We start from the raw sequence: 24370 nt of genomic DNA, 5'->3' as shown, positions 1-24370 counted from the left end.
ATTATTGTCCAATTCAGGTGGAAACTAAAACTCTTGGCCACTAGATTGATTTGATCACCCGCAGGATTCTTTTCCTAATAAAAATCTGCCCACAGGTTGTATAGCATAAGCCAGATTCCCTGGGGAACAGACTCCGTGCAAAGGTTTGCATGTTCAAAGTTTACTGGGGAGTGTTTATCCCACATAGTACCTATAAGGTATTGTGTGTTTCCTATTGTTCCTGTAAAAAGCAAACAAACAAAATAATACAAACAAGGCTTAACTCAGCACAATTTATCGTTTAATAGTTTTAGAGATCAAAGTCCAAAATCAGTCAGCAGGGCTGCCTTCTTTCTGAAGTTCTGGAGGAGAATCTGTTTTCTTGACTTTCTCATCTCCTAGAGGCCACCTCCATTCTTTGGCTTGTGGCCCCTTTCTCCATCTTCAAAACCAGCAGCATAGCATCGTCTCTTTTCTCTGAAATCCTGATTCTCTCTTAGAAGGACACTTGTCCACCAAGGATAATCTCTCTATCTCCACATCTCTAACTTAATGACACCTGCAAATTCCTTTTGCCATGTAAGGTAACACATTTATGACTTCTGGGAAGTAGGGTTAGACACCTGGGGGAAGCCATTCATTATTCTGTCTATCCTAGAAAGGAAAGAAGCAGACTGGGCAGATGCAGTTGAACTCTGATGTAAGTACAACAGAGACCTCAGCCAATCACACAGATTCTAAACCAGGCGTGCTCTTCAGAGATGTCCCAGACTGAGGCAACAGGCCAGGTCCTTATAGTCCGCAAGTAAGCCAGTCAGCAAAAATGACTCCCCCTTGGGGAGGGAACATAAATAAAATCCTGGCAGTTCCCGTCCACAAAGGGCAATACCTGGAAAGGTGCCCAGGTGTCATCCAAGAATGGGGACACGCTTGGTAACTTGGAGAATGAATGTTTGGGTCCTGCAGGGGGTATTGTGTGCAGCACACCACAAAATTCACTGAAATCCGCCCCTTGCCTGCTCAGATCTGCTTGCTTTGTACAGAAAATCTGATGACCTTGGAATAGCTGCTCCAAGTTTCTAGCTGGTCTCTTTTCCTGGAGAAAACTCACAAGAGAAAATTTATGAGACAAACTGTACCCTGCTACTGCAGCTGGTTTCAGTTTGTGATGATGCTAATAATCACCCTCTTCAATTACCCATTCTAGATTACCCCTGGCTACACCTCTACGGAGAAGGCAGTGCACCCCACTCCAGTACCCTTGCCTGGAAAATCCCACGGATGGAGGAGCCTGGTGGGCTGCAGTCCATGGGGTCGCTAAGAGTCGGACACGACTGATCGACTTCACTTTCACTTCTCACTTTCATGCCTTGGAGAAGGAGATGGCAGCCCACTCCAGTGTTCTTGCCTGGAGAATCCCAGGGACGGGGGAGCCTGGTGGGCTACCGTCTATGGGGTCACACAGAGTCGGACACGACTGAAGCGCCTTAGCAGCAGCACACCTCTATGGGCTTAGGCGGTTTACATGGTGAGTGAACAGTGTCCTCATTCCTGAAGAGCTTGTTTATCCTGGTCATCATGCCCTTCAAAGGACATGGCTGCTGCAAGATCTATTTATCACCAAAACCAGGCAAGGAAGAACCAAGAGATGCTCCCCAAATCACTGCATGCCAAATGGATTTTTGCCTTCCCCCAAAGTCCAGCCTACTCCTGGAGTTTTAGATCAGTTTCCCCTGCCAGGATGGTGACATCTTTCCTTCCTGCTGGTCTCTTGGCACAAGGAGACTGGAGTGACTGGAATGCTTGCTGGACTCCCCCAGCAGAAGTGTCCCTCTTTGGGAACCAGGAGATATACACTCACAAATCCCTGAGCTGTGAGTTGCAAGGACTGGAATCATACATTTCCCAAGTAGCACAAGCGGCAGTGATTGGGTCCACTCCTGCTTCCACGCCCTGTTTCCCAGGCCCTTGGGTTCCATCAGGAAAGCATACCATGACCTCCAGTGATCTCCTTACTCCACTTCTTGCACTTTGCCCCCTGCAATCTATTCTCAACAGAATGATTAGAATGATCCTTTTGAAACGCAATGCAAATCTTATCTTTCCTCTGCTCTGCTGCTGCTGCTGCTAAGTTGCTTCAGTCGTGTCCGACTCTGTGCCATCCCATAGACGGCAGCCCACCAGGCTCCCCCATCCCTGGGATTCTCCAGGCAAGAACACTGGAGTGGGTTGCCATTTCCTTCTCCAATGCATGAAAGTGAAAAGTGAAAGTGAAGTCGCTTCCTCTGCTCAAAACTCCCCAATTCCCCATTTCACTCAGATTAAAAGCAAAAGTCCTTACAATGGCTTTGAGGGCCCTGCACAACCTGTCTCACCCTTCATCACCTTTCTGATATCATCTCAGGACTCTCCTGCCCAATCTGCTCCACACAGCCTCTGCACTGTTCCTCAGACATGCCAGGCACACTCATAGAGAAGGGCCTTGGCACTGCTGTTCCCTCATCCAGAACACTGCTGCATTAGTCGGAACAACCCAGGGAATGCCACAGTGACAAACAACTCTCACATTTCAGGGTTACAGCAGCAGAGTCTCTGGGTTAGCTGCTGGCTCTGGCCCATGATGTCCCGATCCAGATGCATCCTCAGGGGACTCTTCTATGTGGACTCACTGTCTGAAGAGAAGGGAACATGACAAGTCATGCCCTGACTCTTAACACCCTTCATTGCTACTTATGTCTCACTGGTGAAATCAGTTCATACTCCAGGAAATACGAGATGCAGTCTCCCCACATGAACAGAAGAAGGAGGACAGGGACATCAGGGAGCACTCCTAAAGACAACCTGCTCCCCCAGAGAGGCCTCATGGCTCTTCAGTCACTTCCTTCTGACTTTTGCTCAACTGTCAGGGTCTCAGGGAAGCCTTTCCTGATCACTCTGTGTAAAGTTGCAACCATGCCCACCTACCTCTTACCCTCTCCTGTTTTTTCTCCAAAACACACACACACACACACACACACACACACACACACACACACACATTTATCAGCGTCTGCCTCCCCTTACCAGAATGTAAGCTCTAGCAGGGATAAGCTCTCAACATTTGCTGAGGGACCCACTTGGCTACCTACTCCCATTCATATTAGGATTTTGAAAGATTAATTGATTATGTCTTTTGCCTCCAAACTTCTACTGACCTAATTCAAGTGACAAGAATAAAAAAGTAAGGAAATGATGGCCTATGTTTATGTCCCTTAGATATCCCAGGCTACATATGTGATTCCATAGAGGAGAGAATATGCAAGACAGTTGTAATTCCAACAGGTAGGAAATACATTCTAAGATTTATTAAAACGTTTGTCTTCATTAGTTCCAATCTGTAAACCAAGATTTTTCTGACCTATGAATTACTGCCTTCTAACAAAAATTTAATTCTCTCTTCTGTTTTCTCTGCATGTGATAAAATCAAGAGAAAAAGATCCTAAATGAAAAATCCAAGAGATGTCAGTATCTACATTATGGGACATTGTTTTCTTTTCAAATGCTAAATGGTAAGTATTAGGAAATTGTTTAATACATTAAAATAACATGGTAAATGGCAAGGATTGCAGTACCTTGAATGAGTGACTCAAGAGGCAGAGTTACTTAGCAATTCAGATTCGATTACTGATTAGATGGACTTGATTGCGGATTAGGCTGGACCATAAAGAAAGCTGAGTGCTGAAGAATTGATGCTTTTGAACCGTGCTGTTGGAGAAGACTCTTGAGAGTCCCTTGGACTTCAAGGAGATCCAACCAGTCAATCCTAAAGGAAATCAGCCCTGAATATTCATTGGAAGGACTGGTGCTGAATCTGAAATGCCAATACTTTGGCCACCTGATGCAAAGAACTGACTCAATGAAAAATACACTGATGCTGGGAAAGATTGAAGGCAGGAGAAGGGGATGACAGAGGATGAGATGGTTGGATGGCATCACCGACTCGACGGACATGAGTTTGAGCAAGCTCCGGGAGTTGGTGATGGACAGGGAAACCTGGAGAGCTGCAGTCCACGGGGTCCCAAAGAGTCAGACACGACTGAGCAACTGAACCGAACTAGGTGGACAATGCAGGGTAAATTTCTGACCTTATTTTCCTCATTTAAAAATTGGAATAATTAGAGTGGCTGTCCTAGGCAGACTCTCTTGTGAATTAATTAGTAACTGAAGCCCCCAGGATAACGTGGCATTACATCAAGTCAGGTTACTTTTTCGGTCTCCTGTAGGGACAGGAACTGACCTGGATCTCTTTGATGCTGCTGTGTATGCCCCATAGCACCCAGGCAGGGCTCAGACCAGGGAGACCTGGTGGGGTCCAAGCAGTTGCCTGATATAAAGACACACTGTTGACTGTGGAGGCTTCGTATCTCTAGCCCAGTCAGCTGGATGGCTGAAAAACATTTCAAAATTGCTGTAAGAAAAAAATTATTTCCAATGTGTGTTACCTTGGTTTTATTAGGATGCTACAAAGCATTGTAATCAAACATTGTAATAAAAGCATATCACCTATTTGAGAAAAATGACTTAAAAATGTTGTTATGGAGTTGTGTCACTCACCTGATATGAGCTAAAAATGAGCAGTATGGATGTCACTCAGAGACTGGAAAAATAGAAATGAATATTTCCATAGGAAATAAAAGAAAAATAAAAAACTACCAGCAATTGTGTAAGAACAATGGGGAGTGGGTATGTATTGGTTAGAAATCTTTTGGTTACACATGACAGATACCCAAACTCAAACATGTTTTTTTGTTTGTTTGGTTGTTTTGTCTTAAGCAAAAAAAAAAAAAAAGTAGGGGAGAAGAGGCCATAGAAAAGACTTTTCTGGTCATGAAATTAGAAAGTTCCAAAGTATGTTGGTTTCAGGTGAGGCTTGATCCAGCTGCTGATCAACATTATCAAGAACTTGCCTTTCCCTATGTCTTCCCAATGCCTGAATGCCTTTGTACAAGTCACTGATAATTCTAAAAATTCATCTAGCTTCCATTCTCCATTCCAAATCAGAGATCAATTTCTTTTGGGGAAATAACTTCTTCTGTTTAATCTTCAAGAGAAAGTAATTCCAGGTACCTGTCTCAATCTCTACTGAAACTGTGCTCTTCTCTTCCCCAGTCCTAGGGCCATGAGAAGACATGAATTAAGCTTAGTCAGATAGATGCTCTCTCCTGAGACTTTAGAGCTTAACCAAGGTCCACAAGGAAGGAAGCAGCAGAGGCAGGGCCATATGTCCCAACCTTGCAGCAAAGTCTTTGTACCTGTCCACTGTCAAGCCTGGTTCAACATATTTAGCCAATTCTGGGAGGCCCAAAAGCATTCTCCTTTGCTCAGGATGCTTAGGTCCTGCTGCTTGCTTGACAGAGCAATGAGGACTTTCTGGGGATGGCCACGTGGAGGACAGCCTCCCCTCTCAATGTCCTCATGCACTGTGTACAGTATCTTATGATGTGCCTTTTCCACACCACATTACTGATTTAAATACCAGACAGAGTTCCTTGAGAATGGGGGCCTTACCTATGCTTAGCCCAGTGTCTGGTCAATATTATACATTTAAAACAATATGTTTAATGAAATGGCTGATGCATGAATCTCCTTAGAGAGAAAAGACATGCTGGTATTAAACAATTCTAAATTTTAAGGCAGTATATGATTAAGCACAAATCATAAAGGCTCTATACAAAGTGGGGAACTGCCATAAAAAATAATTTATGACTGTTTTATAAGAGGTTATTACATAGTCTTTGAGGATCTATGTACCTGTCAGGACAAATCTTGTTTCATCCTTGAAATTTAATCTGGAGCTTTTTCTCAGCAGATGGATATCTCTCTAATAGGGGATAAATATCCATTTTACCACCAGGAAATGCCTCTAATGCTTAGGTACAGGCCTCTTCCTAAATGAAATAGGTAGGTTTTAGCCTTCTAGCACTGCTCTAGTCACCAAGCCCTGGCTGATGGCTCCTCGTGGTTAAAGATGCGTTTGGTCCTGGAAGGTGAGCTCTGAACTCAACGGGGGTCGGCCCCTGCCCTCTCCCACTCACTACAGAGTGACAGCCACATCTAGACCCATTGTGGATGGGCCCATGGGGAGCCATTCTAGTGAGTATGACACGGTCTTTGGGGAGGACCATCATTCAACCCACCATAGACAGAAAAACACACACACTTCATAGCTCTGTCCACAGTAAGGGCCTAGGAGCAGGACACTTGGACGGCAACAAGCACATCTTTGTATGGTACTTCCACTGTTCTGAAGGTCTGTGATTGTTTACAAACACAAATCAGGAGTGACCTTCACGTTTAGTAAATGGTCAGTTGCAAGATATAATCTGAGGAGTTTCCCACAGCCATCAGCTAGTTTCCATACATGTTTATCATCGTTTCATACTTCTTAGAATGAATTACATTTTTGTAGCACTTTCGCATATTACTTATTAAGCAATGAACTCTATAAAGTTGGGGACTAAATCTATTTCATTCATCATTCATTTATCCCATGCCCCGAACAGTCCCTGAGACACAGTAGGCACTCAATAAATATGTACTGATTGAATGAATGAGTGAACGAAAGTAGCTTGGACTAGAAGAAGCATGGCCTTGAAGTTAGACAGATGTAGGTAAACTGTCACCTCTCATTTCCTAACTGATCCAACCTGTCAATCCTGAAGGAAATCAGTCTGAATATTCACTGAAAGGACTGATGCTGAAGCTGAAACTCCAATACTTTGACCACCTGATGTGAAGAACTGACTCGTTGGAAAGGACCCTGATACTAGGAAAGATTGAAGGCAGGAGGAGGAGGAGACGACAGAGGATGAGATGGTTGGATGACATCACCAACTCAATGGCCATGAGTTTGAGTGAACTCCGGGAGTTGGTGATGGACAGGGAAGCCTGGTGTGCTGAAGTCCATGGGGTCACAAAGAGTTGGACACGACTGAGCGACTGAACTGCATTGGACCCCATTGGTCACTTTCTCAGCCTAGTTGAGACAGCAGCAAGACTACTGGGTTTGAATCCTGGCTTTACTATTTCCTAGTTGTGTGATCTTGGGCAAGTTGCTTCAGTTTCCTCATCTACAAAATGGTAATTATTAATATAATAACACCCATTATATAATAAAAATATAATATATTAATAATAATATAATACTTCATAGGGCTATATAGCATGTTATGAGTAGCTCAGATGGCTTCACTGCAGAATTCTAACAGATGTTTGAACAAGAATTTCTTCTAGAATACAGAGGGAACACCTCCCAGTTCTTTTTATGAACCTGACACCAAAACCAAAGACAGTAAAGAAAAGAAAACAGATTAATTTCTCTCAAAATTGTAAATGTAAAAATCCTTAACAGAATACTAGCAAAGAGAATTCAGCAACATGTAAAAAGAATTAAACCCCATGGCCAAGTGGGGCTATTCCAGAGATACAAAGCTGACTCCATATTTGAAAGCAGACCCTGGAGTCCAGCAAACTGTCAAGCAGTGGCAGTGGTGTCCAGGAGCCTCCACTGAGCAGGTCCTGGGAAGAAGGGGTGTGTGTGTGTACTCAGTGGTGTTCAACTCTGTGACTCCCTGGACTATAGCCTGCTAGGCTCCTCTGTCCACGGAATTTTCCAAGTAATACTAGAGTAGGTTGCCATTTCCTACTCCAGAGGATCTTCCAGACCCAGGGATTGAACCTGTGTCTCTTGCCTCTCCTGTCCTAGCTGGCAGATTCTTTACTACTGCACCTCCGGAAGGCGAGGCCAAGCAAACCCTGCGAAGTGAAAAAACTGGACTTAATACACATGGCTTTTGTTCAAAGAATAAAGTGCTGCACTCCACACACCAGGTGACACCTGGCTTGTACACCTAATGCTTGTCTGTTTAAGAGCTTCGGACACAGAAGGCATGGGAACAAACAGGAGAAAGGCTGGCTTGAGGCTTCAGATGCTAAATGGGACAGTCCAATTTCCTAAGGTCAGTGTGACCCCATGAAGAGGATCCAGGAGCAATGACGCTCCAGGCAATAAGCTGGCACTTGAAATATATGGAAACCAATTCAGAATTTTTTTGTTTAGAAACTTCATATTTACACTTTGAACCACATCCCTAATCATTTGAATTTGAAAACATTGAGCTGGCACCTTTCCTAACCTATACCAAAGGTAGAGATAGAAACTGGTAGCTAATAAAGTTCATCTCTGTATGAAATACGTTGTTACCAGACCCTCTGCCTGGGGTTCATCTCATAAGAAGAAAAAGTTCCCAGCTGCCCCTGGGAAGTCTCTGAACATCAATTCAGGACAGAAAGTATCACTCGGCACCTTGCCTGCAGCCCCTCGGCACTCTCCATCCCAGCTTCAGTACAAGCTGAGAGCCTCCTCCCTCCCTACGGAGGCACAGCTCTCAGCGTAGAGCTGCTCTCGCCCTAAAATCAGGAGTGCTGAGGAGTTCAGCTGGGAAGCAGCCCTCAGCAGTGAAGGATGGGAATTGGAGGGTGAAAATCCCAGCTCCCACTTCGCTGGGAGGAATAACTCAGGCAGGTTCTTCACAAAGGTTAATATGCTTAGGACTCCCTTGGGAAATAGAATAATATGCAGCTTCTGACTTAACATCCTTCCCTGGTGGCTCAGATAGTAAAGCATATGCCTGCAATGCAGGAGACCCGGGTTCAATCTCTGGGTTGGGAAGATCCCCTGGAGAAAGAAATGGCAACCCACTCCAGTACTCTTGCCTGGAAAATTCCATGGACTGAGGAGCCTGGTAGACTACAGTCCATGAGGTTGCAAAGAGTCAGACATGACTGAGCAACTTCACTTTCTTTCTTTCTTTTCTGACTTAGCAAGCTGGGGGTGGGCCGATTCTGCATTTCTAACAGAATCCCAGGTGATGCTGAAGCTGCTGGTCTGGGGACCACACTTTGACTCTCCTACAAGTGCTTTCTGCAGTTTTCTCCCAAATAAACTGCTTGCTCTCAAATTTCTGATGGAGGGTCCGCTTTGGGGGGAAGCACTTTTTTTTCCCTCTGCTTATATTTCATGTTCCCTGTTCTCAGTTTCCTCAGAGCCTGACCATTACCTTTACAATGTGACCCAGGGTAAATACCTCATTTCCTCATGTCCAGAATGAGGGGGTCTGACTGTCTCGTTTCCCTTGCACTCCAACATCCTAAGATGTTCTTATTATTCTAGTGATTATCATATTCTGTCTACTCTTCCCGAACAGCTTTCCTGCTCTTACGCATGACCTTCTAAAATCAAGCTGGCTTCAGACCAGCTCATCTTCAAAAGATGTCTCTAAACAGAAATGGAAGAATGGAAGCCTTTTCTTCAAACATAATAGCAGAAATCTTTGACAGATGAAGGATATAGCAAATGTTCACACATGCTGATGCTATTCAAAAAAAAAAAAAAAACCCATAAGAACAGTAGTTTCAGGCAGAGTCTATGAAACTGAAAATTGGTGCAAAACCAACAAAAGCTAAGAAACCATAATCAAGACACCTAATTAGGAGATAATACATATAACAAAGCACAGTGGTGACTTTGTGTACTTTGCTTCTTTGGTCATACATTCCTAGACGTACATATACAGACACAGGCTGTCCTTTTCCAGATAATCATTTTGGAAAGTCAAGTATACATATAAAGCAAGTACATACATATTATTATGTTAGTCACCACTTTTTTTACCCCAAACAATAAAACTCAGCATAAACACATGTTTTATTTCCAATAACTTAATAAATTTTCTGAAATATTAATAAATGAAATTCGCACATGTAACTGTTAGGCATTGCTATGTAACAATCCCCCAATCACAGTGACAGACAAAAATAAATAGTCAGATCCCACTCAGGAGTCTGCATGTCTGCTGCATGGCTCAGCTTCAGGCTGCAAGTCTGCAGGTCGGCTGGAATGGCTCTGCAATACGTGAATGCAGCCCGGCACCCAGATGCTCGTGGGGCAGCGGCTCAGGCACAGCATCTTCTCACTGCAGAGGTCAGATGTCCCTAAAAATAAGGGCTAGGTTCAAACTGGTACACCGTTACCTCCTCACATTCTATAAAATGCAAGTCACATGGCCAAGCCACACACCAGTAAGTGCCTCCCGTGGAGTTATCAGTAGATGGAGTGAGTATTTGCTGAATAATAATCCAATCTGCCAAGATGCTATAAAGAACTCTAGAGGTACTTTCTAATGAGGAATGACAAAAATGATAAAACTAATAACACTGTTATTTGAAAAGCAACTTATAAGGGGACCATCCTGGAAGCATAAGTTTTACTTTGTTTAAAAAAGTCACTTTATAGAAGTCAAACTTCCTACTTACCCAACTGAATGCATTCAATTCTTAAGCTCATATGGGACAGAAACCTACCCACAGAGGATCCTGAAAAGCTATCATGTTCATGATTCCTTCATTCCTCTCTTATGTTAAAAGCGCTTTTAAAAAAGAAGCAAAATTACCAGAATCTCCATTCAGATGCTCCAAGCTGGGTCTTAGCAGGCCATCTGCAAAGGGATGAAAAAGCAGCACTGATTTGTTGGAGTCGATTAGACTTTGTGGTAAGTCAGGAGCCCTGAGTTCAAGTCAGGTACTCAGCTACCTTAACTGCTCCTTTACATCAGCTGCCTGCCCAACACACCCTCCAGGCGCCCATTTCCTCACCCCTGAATGCCCTCCCAGATGCAGCCGGTCCTCCTAATACAGCATCTCTGGCTCTATAACATGTTGTAGGTTTTCTGGTGTCACTGTTTCCTCAATGGGGAGTGCTCTGTAGAATCACTGATTTCAGCTCTACAAAGCTTATGTGTGCTAAAGTTTGACAATGAGAAATCTTATTTAATATTCTAGATTCTGTCTCGCATCAAGAAGAAATTCTCTTGGGATTTGTTGAGCTCTTTTGCAACACAGCAACAGTTTATTTTCTACATTAAAATCAAAAGGTTGCCTTCCCTTATTGGGTGCCTCTGATATGCCAGCAAAAATCAGCCCCTCTTTCTGTGTTTGGCTGTGGGCGTATTTCATAACAAAATGATGAGTAATGGGCTTTTTTTTTTTTTTTTTTGAGCCATTATATTATCCTAAGAACCAGAAGGTGGGTTTTGAACTAGGGATGGGAGGAGTGATTGCCCACCCTTACCTGGCAGTGTACAGCAGAAAAAAAGAAAGAAAAGTCAAACAGTTTAAAAATCAACTTCTAAAGCGAAAGGTCTACCCTCCTCTGGAGAAAATGTAACTAATTAATTATTAACTCCCCATCACTTGTCAAGTTCTTCAGGCAGACAGTAACCTCACTAGTTTACCTGGCGAACACCCATGTCCCCTTAGCCCGTGAGTTTTGTACTACATCTCACTAATTCTCTGCACAGTCCTCTGGGATAAGTGCTATCTCCCCTTTACAGGTGAGAAACCCGAGCTGGTTCCAGCTTTGCCAACCTCGGTTGCCCCAGATTCAGTGAAGAATTCCCTTTCACTCTCCTCGCGACATTCCTGGCCTCTTAAATCTTACCTCCTGGTGCAGCAGGGCGCGGGATACGGGCTGGGGACAGCGGCTCAGTGCCCTTTGGAGCTGGGGCGGGTCCGGCCGGTGGCCAGGCGGCGCCCAGGCCCGGTCGCTTCGCACTCTTGACGAGCCATGGAGCCGGAGCGGCCGGCGCCCGCGGAGGTGCGCATGAGCCAGGCCATCCAGCCTGCGCACGCCAACTCTCGGGGCGAGCTGAGCGCAGGACAGCTGCTCAAGTGGATCGACACCACAGCCTGCCTGGCGGGTAGGAGTGCTGGAAGGCGGGTGTAAGACTAGGGAGACCCGGGGTGCCAGGGTCCGGAATGGGGGGAGCCCTACTTGAGGGGCCCAGTGTGTGCTGGGTAGGCGAGTGTCCGGGATGGCGGAGAGTGCCCCATTAGCGGGCTGGGATGTGGAAATGCAGGATGGCTGGTGTCAGTAAGGCAGAAGTCAGGATGTCAAAAGATCTGAGGCAGTGGGGTGCGGGTCTGCGCCACCCCAGGACCCGGAATGGGTAAGGAGGGAGAAGGAAGAAGGGGAGGGTATTTACAGAGTTTTAAGCCTTGTGCAGCTGGGAAATAATGATTGAGATTGTTTATCCAGTACTGGGAAAGTCCTGGACCACTGGTTCTTAAACCTCTTAGTCTTTTATCCCATTAAATAAGCAAGGCCCCAAGAGAACATTCATGTGGGTTCTTTTTTATATGCATATTTACCATATGTGAAATTTTTAAAAATAATTCTTTTGAAAATAACAAAAATCCATTACATATTTTTATTGTAAAATAACTATTTTCAACAAGAACATAAATGTACTTAGAGAAGTGATATTGGCTTACATTTCTGCAGATCTCTTTAATGTCTAGTTTAGTACATCACCCATCTCCCATATCTGCTTCTGAAGTCAGTCTGTTGCCTTCCACGCCCTCGCGTAGTCTCCACGAAGGACCTTTGCACCTGCTGTTCTTTTTGCCTTTGCACTCTCCTCTTGGCCCTTCCTTGCGTTCCGTCTCCACTAAACATCATTTCTGCAGAGCAGTCTATCCTAACCACCTGCTGTACACTTGCACCCTTCATCGCTTTTGTCACAACATCCTTTCCAAATTCCTTCACACCACTTAACACAATCTGCGATTACTTTGTGTATTAGTACGTTCACCTTTGATTTCCTGACTGGCCAATTAGCATGTAAACTAAAGCTAGTTTTCTAATGCTTATTAAACACTAGACAAAAACCTCCTGATTATATGGATGGGTAACTGAACGGATGTGTCCAGAGCCTGCAATCTTATTTAGGAAGCCAGGCTTTGCATACAACACTTAATAGACCCAGCAAATGTACATTTTAAGTAAACTATGTTAGGATAAAATATTAGAGCTGGAAGGAGCTTAAGATCACGTATCCCAGGATTCTTGTTTTACAGAGGACAAAAGTAAAGCTCAACTAATTACAAATCCCTGCTTTCCTGAATGAGTGTTCATACAATTTCTAATCCCCTGTGTGTTAACCACCCACAAAATTCAGTCATATCCGATGCCAGTCTGTTTGATTTCTGTTTATTGATAGGAATGTTTGGCTTCTGTCTTAACAGTTTTAATAAGGATTTGAGGTTGGTTATAATAACATAATAATGGCGACATGAATACAAATGTAATTCACATGGAGGAGAAACCAGTATAGAAATTATGGAGGTTGCTAATAATAACGATGCCTATTTCCATGGCAACTGAATTCATCATGTGAATATTGAAGTGACTTTTAAAGTTACCTCACTCAGTGCTTCTGTCCTATAATGAAAGAACAATTGCCCTCTTGCAATTTTCATAAAAATGTCTATGCTTTTACATCTTTGGAAACTCAGACCACAGCAGGAGTCAACTGATAACCGATTACTGTGGACCTTAATAGTTATATTATTAACAATACAATATTGAAGAAACCTTTATGATAAAGTTGGTTTGGAAACATGCTTAATACCTTTGTTAAACACTCTACAGTAGGAAAAGACACTACATAAGCAAAGGACATTATTTAGCCAGTGAAAGTCACTCAGTCATGACCGACTCTTTTTGACCCCATGGCCTATACAGTCCATGGAATTCTCCAGGCCAGAATATTGGAGTAGGTAGCCTTTCCCTTCCCCAGGGGCTCTTCCCAACCCAGGGATTGAACCCAGGTCTCCCGTATTGCAGGTGGATTCTTTACCAGCTGAGCCACAAGGGAAGCCCAAGAATACTGGAGTGGGTAGCCTATCCCTTCTCCAGTACATCCTTCTGACCCAGGAATTGAACCAAGGTCTCCTGTATTGCAGTTGGATTCTTTACCAACTGACCTATATCCAAGATGTAACTGAATCTTTGGCAGAGAAATGCTCCATGGTATTATATTTAATACAAAAGGAGTAAAAAATAAAAAAATAAACCTGTTTTTTCCTGGCATTTTTCCAACCAGAGTTCCTAGTGACCCACACTTCTGTACAGACACATTACTATGACAAGTAATGATCACAACTGTGGCCCCGAAGTACTCCCATGACACACGGGCACTGCTAGATTCCCAAATGCCTTCCCAATGCTTAAAGGAAGATGAAATACATTCACTATCACGTCGCCATTAGACCTCATTTCTGTCAGTGGCCCCATTATTCTTCTCGTATCTTAATCCTAGAGCCTTTAAGCCATCTATGAGTCATTCTCCACCCTCCATATTTTAAAATATCTCAGTCTCACATTTCCTTCTCTATTTCATTTGTGTATCTTTTCCAGGGTTCACTCTTTCAGGAATGGCACCCAAGTACCCAGTGATGCATGCCAAAAATCTAGGCATCAACCATCCTTGACTCTGTACCTTGCTTCTCCCTCCATAGATCTAATCTATGAACCAAGTCTTATCAACGTTCCCTTGAAGCAATCTCTCACACCCAAGCATCTTGCTAGGCTCCACTGCCACCACCTAATGCAGGATAAACATCATCTTTCATGTGGACTTCAGCAGTGGTTTCCAAACTGGTCTTCTCCATTCATTCTGGTCTCCTCTCCGCACTGCATCTAAAGTACTTTTTGAAGGTGCTTATTTGATCATGTCACTTGTTCTGTTCATCTTGTCCCACTGTCTTCCTTACCAAAGGCTATAAAAGTTCCTCTTCTAACATGGTAAGTATCTCCCATTAGAAAAATATCTCGCACAGATAACCATAATCCCTGGAACAAACACTGAATAAAAGCCACATAAGGGAACTGAAAAGCAAACAAAAGTAGGTTTAAAACATTTGGAAATCAACTCTCAGAGGAACAGAATGGTGCTAAGAAGCTTTGTCTTTTTTTGTTTGTTTTGTTTTTAATAATTTTAAGATCTTCTGTCCTTAGAAAGAATCTAATATTCTCCCAGCTTAATTTGAGGGAAACTCATAGACTTGCTGATTTGAAGAGCCAGAGGATTTAGGGGAAATACAGCTACTGGAATATGAGGGGGAAAATTCAAGATAAGAGAGAACCAGAGAGGTAGAGCCCTAAAATATATTTATAATCTTTGCTCAGCTTTCTGGTGAACCTTGAGTCATGTATATACAGGCAGACTCCATACTTCCTTCCTGAGGCCAAAAGAATTAAAAGAGCTGATCCCACCTTTAGGGAGACAGAGTTTTATACTGTGAGTTTGATCAAATTATCCAATTTAAAAAAAAGCACAATACTCTTCAGAGGATCATATAAGAACCCACAATTTCTATAACATATCACTCATAATAACTAGGCTACAATCCAAAACTACTTGATATTCAAACAAACAGGAAAGCATGACCCATTCTTAGGAGAAGAGACAGTCAGTAGAGACCAATCCCTAGAAGACTTAATGCCGGAATTAAGCTTCAAGAATTTTTAAACCGGGTGTCATAACTCTGCTCAAGAATATAGTGAAAAATATGATCATAACAAAAGACACAGTAAATCTCAGCACAGAAATAGAAACTATAAAAACAATAACTCAATGGAAATTCCAGAACTGAAAATTATAGTATTTTAAGTTAAAAACTCACTAGATAGGATTAAACAAAGAATGGAGGTGACTGAGTAAAGTTATTAAACATAAAGATGGATCAATAGAAATTATCCAATCTGAAGAACAGAGGGGAAAAAATGAATTTAAAAAATAAAATGTCTGGGATTTATGAAAAAAATAAAATGCCTTTTATAATTAAAGTCCCATAGACAAGAGAAGGCATGGGAAAAAAACAAATATTTGAAGAAATAATAGATGAGATTTTCCCAAATATGGTAAAAGACATACATGCACAGATTCAGAAACATCATGGGACACCAAGCAAAATCAATACAAAGAAAGTCACATTTATGCACATCATCAATTCTATGGTGAACAGAAAATCTTGAAAGCAGAGAAAAACACTTTATGATATATAGGAAAACAACTATTAGAATTAGCCACTGACCTCATTAGAATTAGGGCTTTCCTTGAGGCTCAGGTGGTAAAGAATCTGCCTGCAATGCGTGAGACCCAGGTTCAGTCCCTGGGTTGGGAAGATCCTCTGGAGGATATGGCTACCCACTCCAGTATTCTTGCCTGGAGAATTCCATGGACAGAGGAGTCTGACGGGCTACAGTCCATGGGGGTCACAAAGTCAGACACGACTGAGCACCTAACGCTTTCACTTTTATTAAGAGTTAGCTACTAGCCTCATCTGGAGGCCCGAAGATACTGAAATATCTTAAACAATATCTTTAATACTAAATATTACAAAAATTGTCAACCAAGAGCTTCAAGGCCCTGTTGGTTTATCCTCAGCCTTCTCTTACCTACTCATATTGTTGCTTTTTTCATTTTTTCCACAAAAACCTTCATCAGGACCTTTGTAACCACAGTTCCTTCTGCCCAGCAAGCCCTCCCTTCTCTGCTCCCTTCTCCACAACACACATCTGTTTCTACTCCTTCTCATCTTTCAGATCTCACTTCAAGCATCCTCTCCACATGGACACCTTTCTTGACATCCCACCCAGGTGTGGTTCCTCCAGTTATAGACCCTCAAAATATCCATGTTTTCTTCAGATCACCTAACTCATTTTGTTATTATGTACTCATTTAATTAATGTCTGGTTCTCCACTAGATTCCATGAGAATAAGGACAGTGGCTGTTTTACATTTCCAGGACCTTACATAGAGGTTGGCACAGCACAGGTTGTTGTCGTTCAGTCGCTAACTCATATCTGACTCTTTGCGACCCAGTGGACTGCAGCACACCAGGACTCCCTGTCCTTCACCGTCTCCCTGAGTTTGCTCAAACTCATCTCCATTGAGTCAATGATGCCATCCAATCATCTCATCCTCTGTTGTCCTCCTCTTGCCCTCAATCCTTCCCAGCATCAGGGTCTTTTGCAAACAGTCGGCTGTTCTCATCAGGTGGCCAAAGTACTGGAGCTTCAGCATCCGTCCTTCTAATGAATATTCAGTGTTGATTTCCTTTAGGATTGACTGGTTTGATCTCCTTGCTGTCCAAGGGACTCTCAAGCACCTTCTCCTGCACCACAATTCAAAAGTATCAATTCTTTGGCATTCAGCTTTCCTTATGGTCCAACTCACATCCATACGTGACTGCTGGAAAAACCATAGCTTTGACTAGATGGACCTTTGTTGGCAGTGATGTCTCTGCTTTTTAACATGATGTCTAGGTTTGTCATACCTGTAGTCACCATCTGCAGTGATTTTGGAGCCCAAGAATTTAATCAATATTAGTTAAAAGAAGGAATGAAGAAGTCACCATCGTTTTGATCAATCATCATTCCTGGATTACATCCACTTAGCTACTACTATTCCTCAGCTTCTCAGTTTTCCCAGGAAATCAGAAATAGCTTTAGGGGTCCTCCACTTTTACTGGCATACTGCATGAAGGACAATTAAAACCAAGAACCAGAAGAGATTGGTCCTGTCTAATTCATCTCTGTCACACTTACAAAGAAAAATGATCACACGTAAAATTTGTGGCCCTATGCTGGTTCCCCATATTTTAATTTTTCATTTTTAATTTAATGGCCCTTGAAAGTCTATAATATAGACCATGGCAATTGAGTCCCTAAAGCCCATATTCAGCCAAGAACTTCTCTAGGGAACATTTTTTGGTTGGCCTTTTTTCTCAGAGTTCCTATTGCTTCTACAGTCAAAATGACTATTTAGAACAATGTATTTGATCTTTCTAAGCCAAAATTGCCTCATTTGTAAAATGGAACTATTAACAGTATCAACCTCATATAATTAACATGCATACTTAGCTCAGTGCCAGACCAATAATAAATGATAATTATTATGATTATGTTTCTTTGTGATCCCTAATGCAATCTGGTATAGTGCTACATACACATAGAAGACGCCCAATATGTACAATAAAAAGTCTTTTTTTTGCACTAGAGTCATCATTTAAATCACTCAAAATTTGGTAACTCATGTTGGTTACCAAATTGGTTGGCTACAGGGTTACACTTCATCAACAAGAGTAGTTTAATAAACATATCATTCCCTCATGTCAGGAAACTTTACAGCATATATTTGCAAGAGTCCCAATCATTCTCCAGAAAAAGGGCATTGACTATGACTTTTAATGAGTAGACTCATTAAAAGATAGGACTGATTCAGCTCAAAGTGTCTGAAAATCAATGGGAATTTAACAAATATTTGATACACTGAATTAAACTGAGCCCACCTTGAGCATTTCTAGAGTCTAATATATTTATGTGTCTTTTCTCTAATTGAACTTCAGACCTGGGAAGCCCATTCTCCCCTCTCCATCACTCACATACACAGTTCTGCTATGGTTAATTTTCTAGTAACTCAGTTTAGGTCATGTGCATATTTGGAAGAATAGCTATTTCCAGTGAGTAAAAGAGAATGTCCCATTTTCTACAGAATTAGATCATAGGGAAAAATGTTTCACATACTTGCTCTCCGGAGTACTTTATCATATCTCTTTACCTGGGACTGTCAATATATATTACAATTAAAGTAATCCTCTATACACAGAGAATGCAGATTCAGTATAATTCACTATCTCTTTCTTTTTCATAATATGGAACTAGGAGTGAGGTCTGCAAAATTAAAATGGAGTTAAAATTTCTTTAAAAAGCTAATGCAGTCAGTCTGCTTAGGTTTTAATTGTTCCTCAGAATGAAATTCTGGAAAAAACACATGTCAAAAATTTTCCCAAAGAGGATAAATTCCAATACTTTTACATAAAGTAAAACCAACAACAACAACAAAAAAACTCAACGAATTAAATAATGCAGACAGGGACCATGGAAATAATTGGAGCTCCTTCCTAACCTCTCACCCTACTCAACGTTTTCCTCCTCCAGCACAATTAATGCAAGTGAATTTCATATGGATTTAGTAGTAATAAGTACATAATGATTAAATACTTACTACATGCCCATCTCTATTTCTCTGATGCCGAGATAAGTTTCTCTCTGATTTGGGATATGACCTTGAAGTCTTCTGTACTGTTCAGTGCTTACACTGGTTAAGTGGTTTAAATACATTCAGCTACTGGTTATGTGGGACAATGGATACAGCTCTGATGCATTGTTTTTTTAAAGAGGGGTAGTACTTGACAAAATGGAAGTTGACACCAACTTATTGAAGTTACTATTCAAGTAGCTAGATATGCTGGGTATTGGTATTGAATTTCAAATCAAAGACAGTGTAAATTAAAACTTTGCAGGGAGTACAGTAACTTCCATGCAGTAGAAAAATAACTTTTCAAGCAAAGGAACTGTTATCAATCCAGTTCATTCAGAAGTGTGGGTACAGCGTTCCTGTACTGAATAGAGGGATGAGTTACTAGAATAAACCCACTTGTTTTGTTCCTCTTCCTGTATGCTGAAGTATTTAAACATAACTAATCCAGCCCTTTTTTTTTTTAACCTATTTTTTGAAGCTGAAAAGCATGCTGGCGTTTCCTGTGTCACAGCCTCAGTGGATGACATACAATTTGAAGCGACAGCTAGGTAAGTGGCATTGCTTTATCATGCCTTTCCCCTGGGTTTATTAGTTCATTTACAACATGTATTTGTGGCACCTAAGCTAACTCATTTGCAGTCATGGATCCAATTTGTTAATAAGTAATATTTGAGCCAATGTAAATCAGTAGATAATAATAATTTCAGGACCTACTTTTAGTAAATACTCAGTGTAAAATTTATAGCCCTGATTTGTTAAGAAATAGGTCTCAGCATTAAATGCCTTTTGATATAAGGCATTACAGGATTTATAAAAGCTGATTCTTAAATGGTTCCTTCCTTTACTAAGAATAATTAATGATAATAAGTATCTCTATAGTGGTGAATTTCATCATTAGGTTGTTGGGTAAATATTAATTATTCTCAGTAGGGATGTTAAATTATGAAAAACATTTTATATGTGGGAATGTGTATATTTTACCATTTCTTATTGTAGAAAACTTCAAGATATACAAATCTTTCAACCATATACAAAAGAAGAGAGAATAGTACCATGGATCCCCAACGACCCAGCACCTAACAACAACAATAATCAATTCATGGATGATATTGTTTCATCAATACCCCTCCATAATCCCCCACGCACCTGGACTAGCTTTAAGCAAATCCCATAATCATCTCTGAATATTTCATATATATTTCTAAAAAACATGGGCTCTTTTAGAAAACATAATAACATAGACACAATAGCATTAACAAAAACTATCATTCCCAATAGTCTTAAAAAAAAATGTTTGTCTGTTTTTTAATTTAAACAATTGGTCTATTGAATCAGGAACCAATATGGCTGACATGACCTTTAACATAAAATTTGCATTTTCTTCTTTTCTCTTGCAATTTACTTTTTAAAGAAATCTGGTCTTTTGTCCTATACAGGTACTACATTTGTATCTGCTCACTGTATCCCTGTTTAACATGTTCACTGATACAGGGTTGGTCATTATTTCTATACCTTTCTGATGGCAGAATTAGGAATTTTATTTTTTTAAGAGGTCATATAAATAATTCTAATGAACTAGGGTCATATAGTTTTATTTAATTTATTTGATTTTATGTTTGTATCTCTTTTTCTTTCTGAATATATTGATCCTGAAAGACATAAACATAACTTACCAAAAAAAAAAGGAAGAGAGGACATTGTCTGCTAGTTGCCACCAGTTTTCAAACCCTAGAGAGTCTGTCCACTGAGATGCCCAGTTCATCTCTCCAATCTTCAGCTTACAGTTATCTATCTGGCACTTATCCATTTATATAAAAACAAAATTAAGTTAAATAAAACCACACGCATAAAAAATTACACCTTCAAAGCTAATCCAAAAGAAATTTTTGGTAGGCATTCGAACTGTAGATATGGAGAGACCTTCAGAACTCAGTGCAGTCATCTTTGTACTGATAAGAACCCGAGGCCTAAGCCCCATAGCCAGCCAAAGGTCAGAGGGCAGCCAAAGGTCAGAGGGCACTTACAGCCTGGATCTTCTTACGGTCTATCCAGTGCTTTCCCAACCCACTTCTTCTATCTTTGTGATCAGCAACCTTTATTGAACATCCCCTGACACTTGTTGTCATAGTCTGCTGCAGTGTCTGAAAGAGCCTTTGACAGATACAGATACAGATGAAGATCTGTAAATACAGATGAAGGTCTGCTGACTCAGTGCAGACACTATATGATTTTTTTCCCTCAAGTAGAAAAAGCTGACATGTGTCTTTATCTCAACAAAATTACAGATTACTGAAAATGCAAACTTATTTGAGAACACATTGAAGACCCATTATTAAGCTTAGGAAAGCCAACAGTGTTTTACAATAAAATATCTATTATGTACTTTCCAATCCCAAATTCTATAACTTAGACTTAACAAGTAATCTCAGCATTGAATTGGAGTTTGCTGTCTGTACTGCGTTGTGTTTGTGTTATCAGAAAGGACTTGTGGCCACGAAAACGCACGGGACCCACACCATTAAAAAATAAGAAAATTGAAAGCTACCTATAGAAAGCCATATAATTCGGTCAAAAGCCATATTAGATATTTTTAACTCACAAATATATATTGCATATACCAAAAGTACTGGTCTAGACTCAAGAGAATACGTGAATGATTATGACACAATTCTGGAGTGTGGCAGTCGTTCAGTCTGGTAAGAAAGTCAGACAAATATATAGTCATCAGAATAGAGGATGCATGCCTATGGTGAGATATAAGTTCTGGGAGGCACATGTTGACTAGAGAATCAATGAGTGTTTCATGATGGAGGCAGTATTTAATATGGGCCTTAAATGAGGTATAGATTTTCACTAGTGAATAGGAAAAGGACTTCACAAGATGAGGTACATGTAAGAGCCTAAGCACTGAATTGGGAAGAAGTGGGTGTGCTTAGGAAAGGCCTGGTGTGCTAAGATGATGCCCTAGCGGTAGTGTGGGGTGGGTAACAGAAAGCCTTGAATGCCATGCCACGAAACTGATTTTACTTAGTTGGGACTTCAGCCGTTCCATTCATTTGACAATTCAGTGTCAGAAGTTTAGTTTGGTGGAGAACCAAGTCCTAAGAATTTCTCTTGCCTTTAAAGGCTGGGCAGAGATCACAAGAGTGACTGAGAGTGAATGAAGGATGAAACCCCCAAACTTTTAAACCTGGCAAAACCCTAATCTTTGAAAACCCATCTCAGATGTTACCTCTTCTATGACTTCTTCCCTGACTTTCTGAATTAGTCACTTCTGGGTGCTTTTGTAATACCTGATTTTTTTCTTCTTTTTGAAAAATGTCATAGCATTACACTTCATCTATATCCTCGTGTCCCAAGTGAAGACCAGTCTCCTTGATGTCAGCAACCTTGTCTTATTAATCACTGTATCCTGAGGTCTTAGCTTAGTGCCAGGACTAGTTGGAACTCAGTCAAATGTTATGAGCTGGAAAAAGAAAAAGATTATTATAGGAAGCTTGAATATGGAGGGGAAGAGAAAAGAATCTTGAGATAGAATAAACTTGAGAGTTAAGATTTTTAGAAAGGAAAAGGCTTGAACATTTTCATAGACTGATAAGGAGTCGAGGAAGGGGCAGAGACTGAGGTTACAAGAGTAAAGAGCTCTCTAAAGCAGGCCATGGGTGGAGGAGGAAAGGTTAAGAGAGGGGTGGGATCAAAGGCACAGGTAAAGAAAGGGGTCTGGAAGAGACCTAGTTTTCTTCCTCTGAAAGAAAAGATTGAGAAGAACACTGAGAATGCAGTTCACCTCTGAAGGAAGGGAGAAAAGCTGAGGAGGCTTGATAGACTCTTAGGTGAGCGAGGGGCCTAAACACAAAAGCTTTGAAACAACTTGTGGTTACATGAACAGAGTTCCAGAAAGAATGTGGAGTGAATGAATCATCTGGCAACACTGAGTGCTCCTATAAACCTAGTGAAGCTATTCCATTTGTTTGCCTGCTTGCTTGCTTGTATGTCTATCCATTTATTTGTTAACCAACATTTTAAAATATCAACTGCATAGGTTTGCACGTGTTTGTTGTAACTTCTGTTTAGGCAACAACTGTGGTACATGGTGTAGATTTGGAAATCATTTTGCACATCATCTTAGCAAAGGCCCTTTTCTGTTAAGAGGCTAGTCAGCTGACACATGTATGGTTTACAAAGATCTGTGTTTGTTTTTGCTGCTGTCTCGTTATGTTATCATTAGTTTGCATTTTTCATGCATGAGCATTATCAACATGGTAAGATGGAACTGTTCGATGGCACACATATTTAAGTAAATCTTCAAGTCTGAAATGAGATGTGCTAGAATTACTGAGGGTTGTTTTTTTTTCCACTAGAGTTGGACAAGTTATAACCATCAAAGCAAAAGTTAGTAGAGCATTCAGCACAAGCATGGAGGTAAGAGGCTCCCTTTTCTTCCTACTGCCTGTTGGGGCTCATCTCTTTATTGTTTACAGAGGGCAGAGGAGGAAGCCTGGAATAACTTAAGCGTTTATGAGATTCTGAATTTCAGAAGGCCCTTGAATCTGTAGTCAGGCTCACAGGTAAATAGGGAGACTATGTTTCCCTGCTACTAAAATTAAATGTGATGCAATGAATGGTTTTTACAGAGAAGGATACACAGAAAGTAAATATACAAGGGAGAAGGGCACCCTTGGTTCTTTGCCAGGTATGGGTTTTATTTATTAATTATTCTGACTCTATTAATATTCTAACTCTACTTTTTCTCCATCTCCTCACGCCTAACGAAAACCAGCCCCACAATTAACTAGTTTTTGAAAGGCAGAGTAATTGGAGCAAGAAGGGAAGCTTAGACTTTTCTTCTTCATCTACTTAGTTTTCTTCTCTTTACTATAGTTATGAATACAAAATTCTCAGAAATGCAAAAGTCTCAATACAGGTTAAAATAGCAGGAAAGGATTTCCTGGATCCCACATTGCAACCTGTAGGTTGGTTAGTAGCAGTCCCTTTGCTCTCTGGGCACAAATGACACGTATTTGTATCTTAGTTTCACAGATTAGGTGCCTCAAGTAACAGAAACTGATTGCCTCCCTGTTCTGCAGGCTAGCAGCCTAAATCAGGGTGTTAGTAGGGGAGGTTCCTTTCAAGGGCTATGGGAGAGAATCTGCCCCCATCCTCTCTCCTGACCCCTGGTGGTTTGCCAGTGACTTGCTTCACCCCAATCTCAGCCTCTGTCTGAACATGCTGTTCTCCCTGTGTTGATGTGTCCACATTTTCCTTTTCAGAAGGACATCAGTCATATGGGATCAGAAGTCCATCCTACTCCAGAAGGACCTTGTCTTAAATAATTACACCCCATTTTCAAATAAGGTTACATTCTGAGGTATCAGATTTGGTGGGGGACACAAATTAACCCATAA

General features: G+C 41.3%; 1 protein-coding gene and 1 long non-coding RNA gene across 2 annotated transcripts in view; one reads left to right on the top strand and one right to left on the bottom strand.

Annotated features, from left to right (window-relative positions):
- Positions 1–258: 258 nt before the first annotated feature.
- Positions 259–11604, bottom strand: LOC133251631 (uncharacterized). The gene is made up of 5 exons (XR_009737709.1): positions 11516–11604; positions 10470–10514; positions 4256–10011; positions 2546–2651; positions 259–1075 (listed from the first exon to the last, which is right to left on the bottom strand). It is a non-coding gene; the product is annotated as an uncharacterized LOC133251631 (long non-coding RNA).
- Positions 11605–11641: 37 nt separating this feature from the next.
- The window catches only part of ACOT12 (acyl-CoA thioesterase 12), a 41394-nt gene continuing 28665 nt past the window's right edge, over positions 11642–24370 (top strand). The window contains exons 1-3 of the mRNA XM_061424306.1: positions 11642–11774; positions 19444–19513; positions 23327–23387. Of these exons, the coding sequence (XP_061280290.1) occupies positions 11642–11774; positions 19444–19513; positions 23327–23387 (264 nt within the window). The remainder of the gene's footprint in view (positions 11775–19443; positions 19514–23326; positions 23388–24370) is intronic.

The sequence above is a fragment of the Bos javanicus genome, chromosome 7 (genome assembly GCF_032452875.1).
Source record: "Bos javanicus breed banteng chromosome 7, ARS-OSU_banteng_1.0, whole genome shotgun sequence".
Lineage (NCBI taxonomy): Eukaryota > Metazoa > Chordata > Mammalia > Artiodactyla > Bovidae > Bos > Bos javanicus.
The sequence above is the reverse complement of the archived record's forward strand: the minus strand, read 5'-3'. Positions and strand labels throughout refer to the sequence as shown.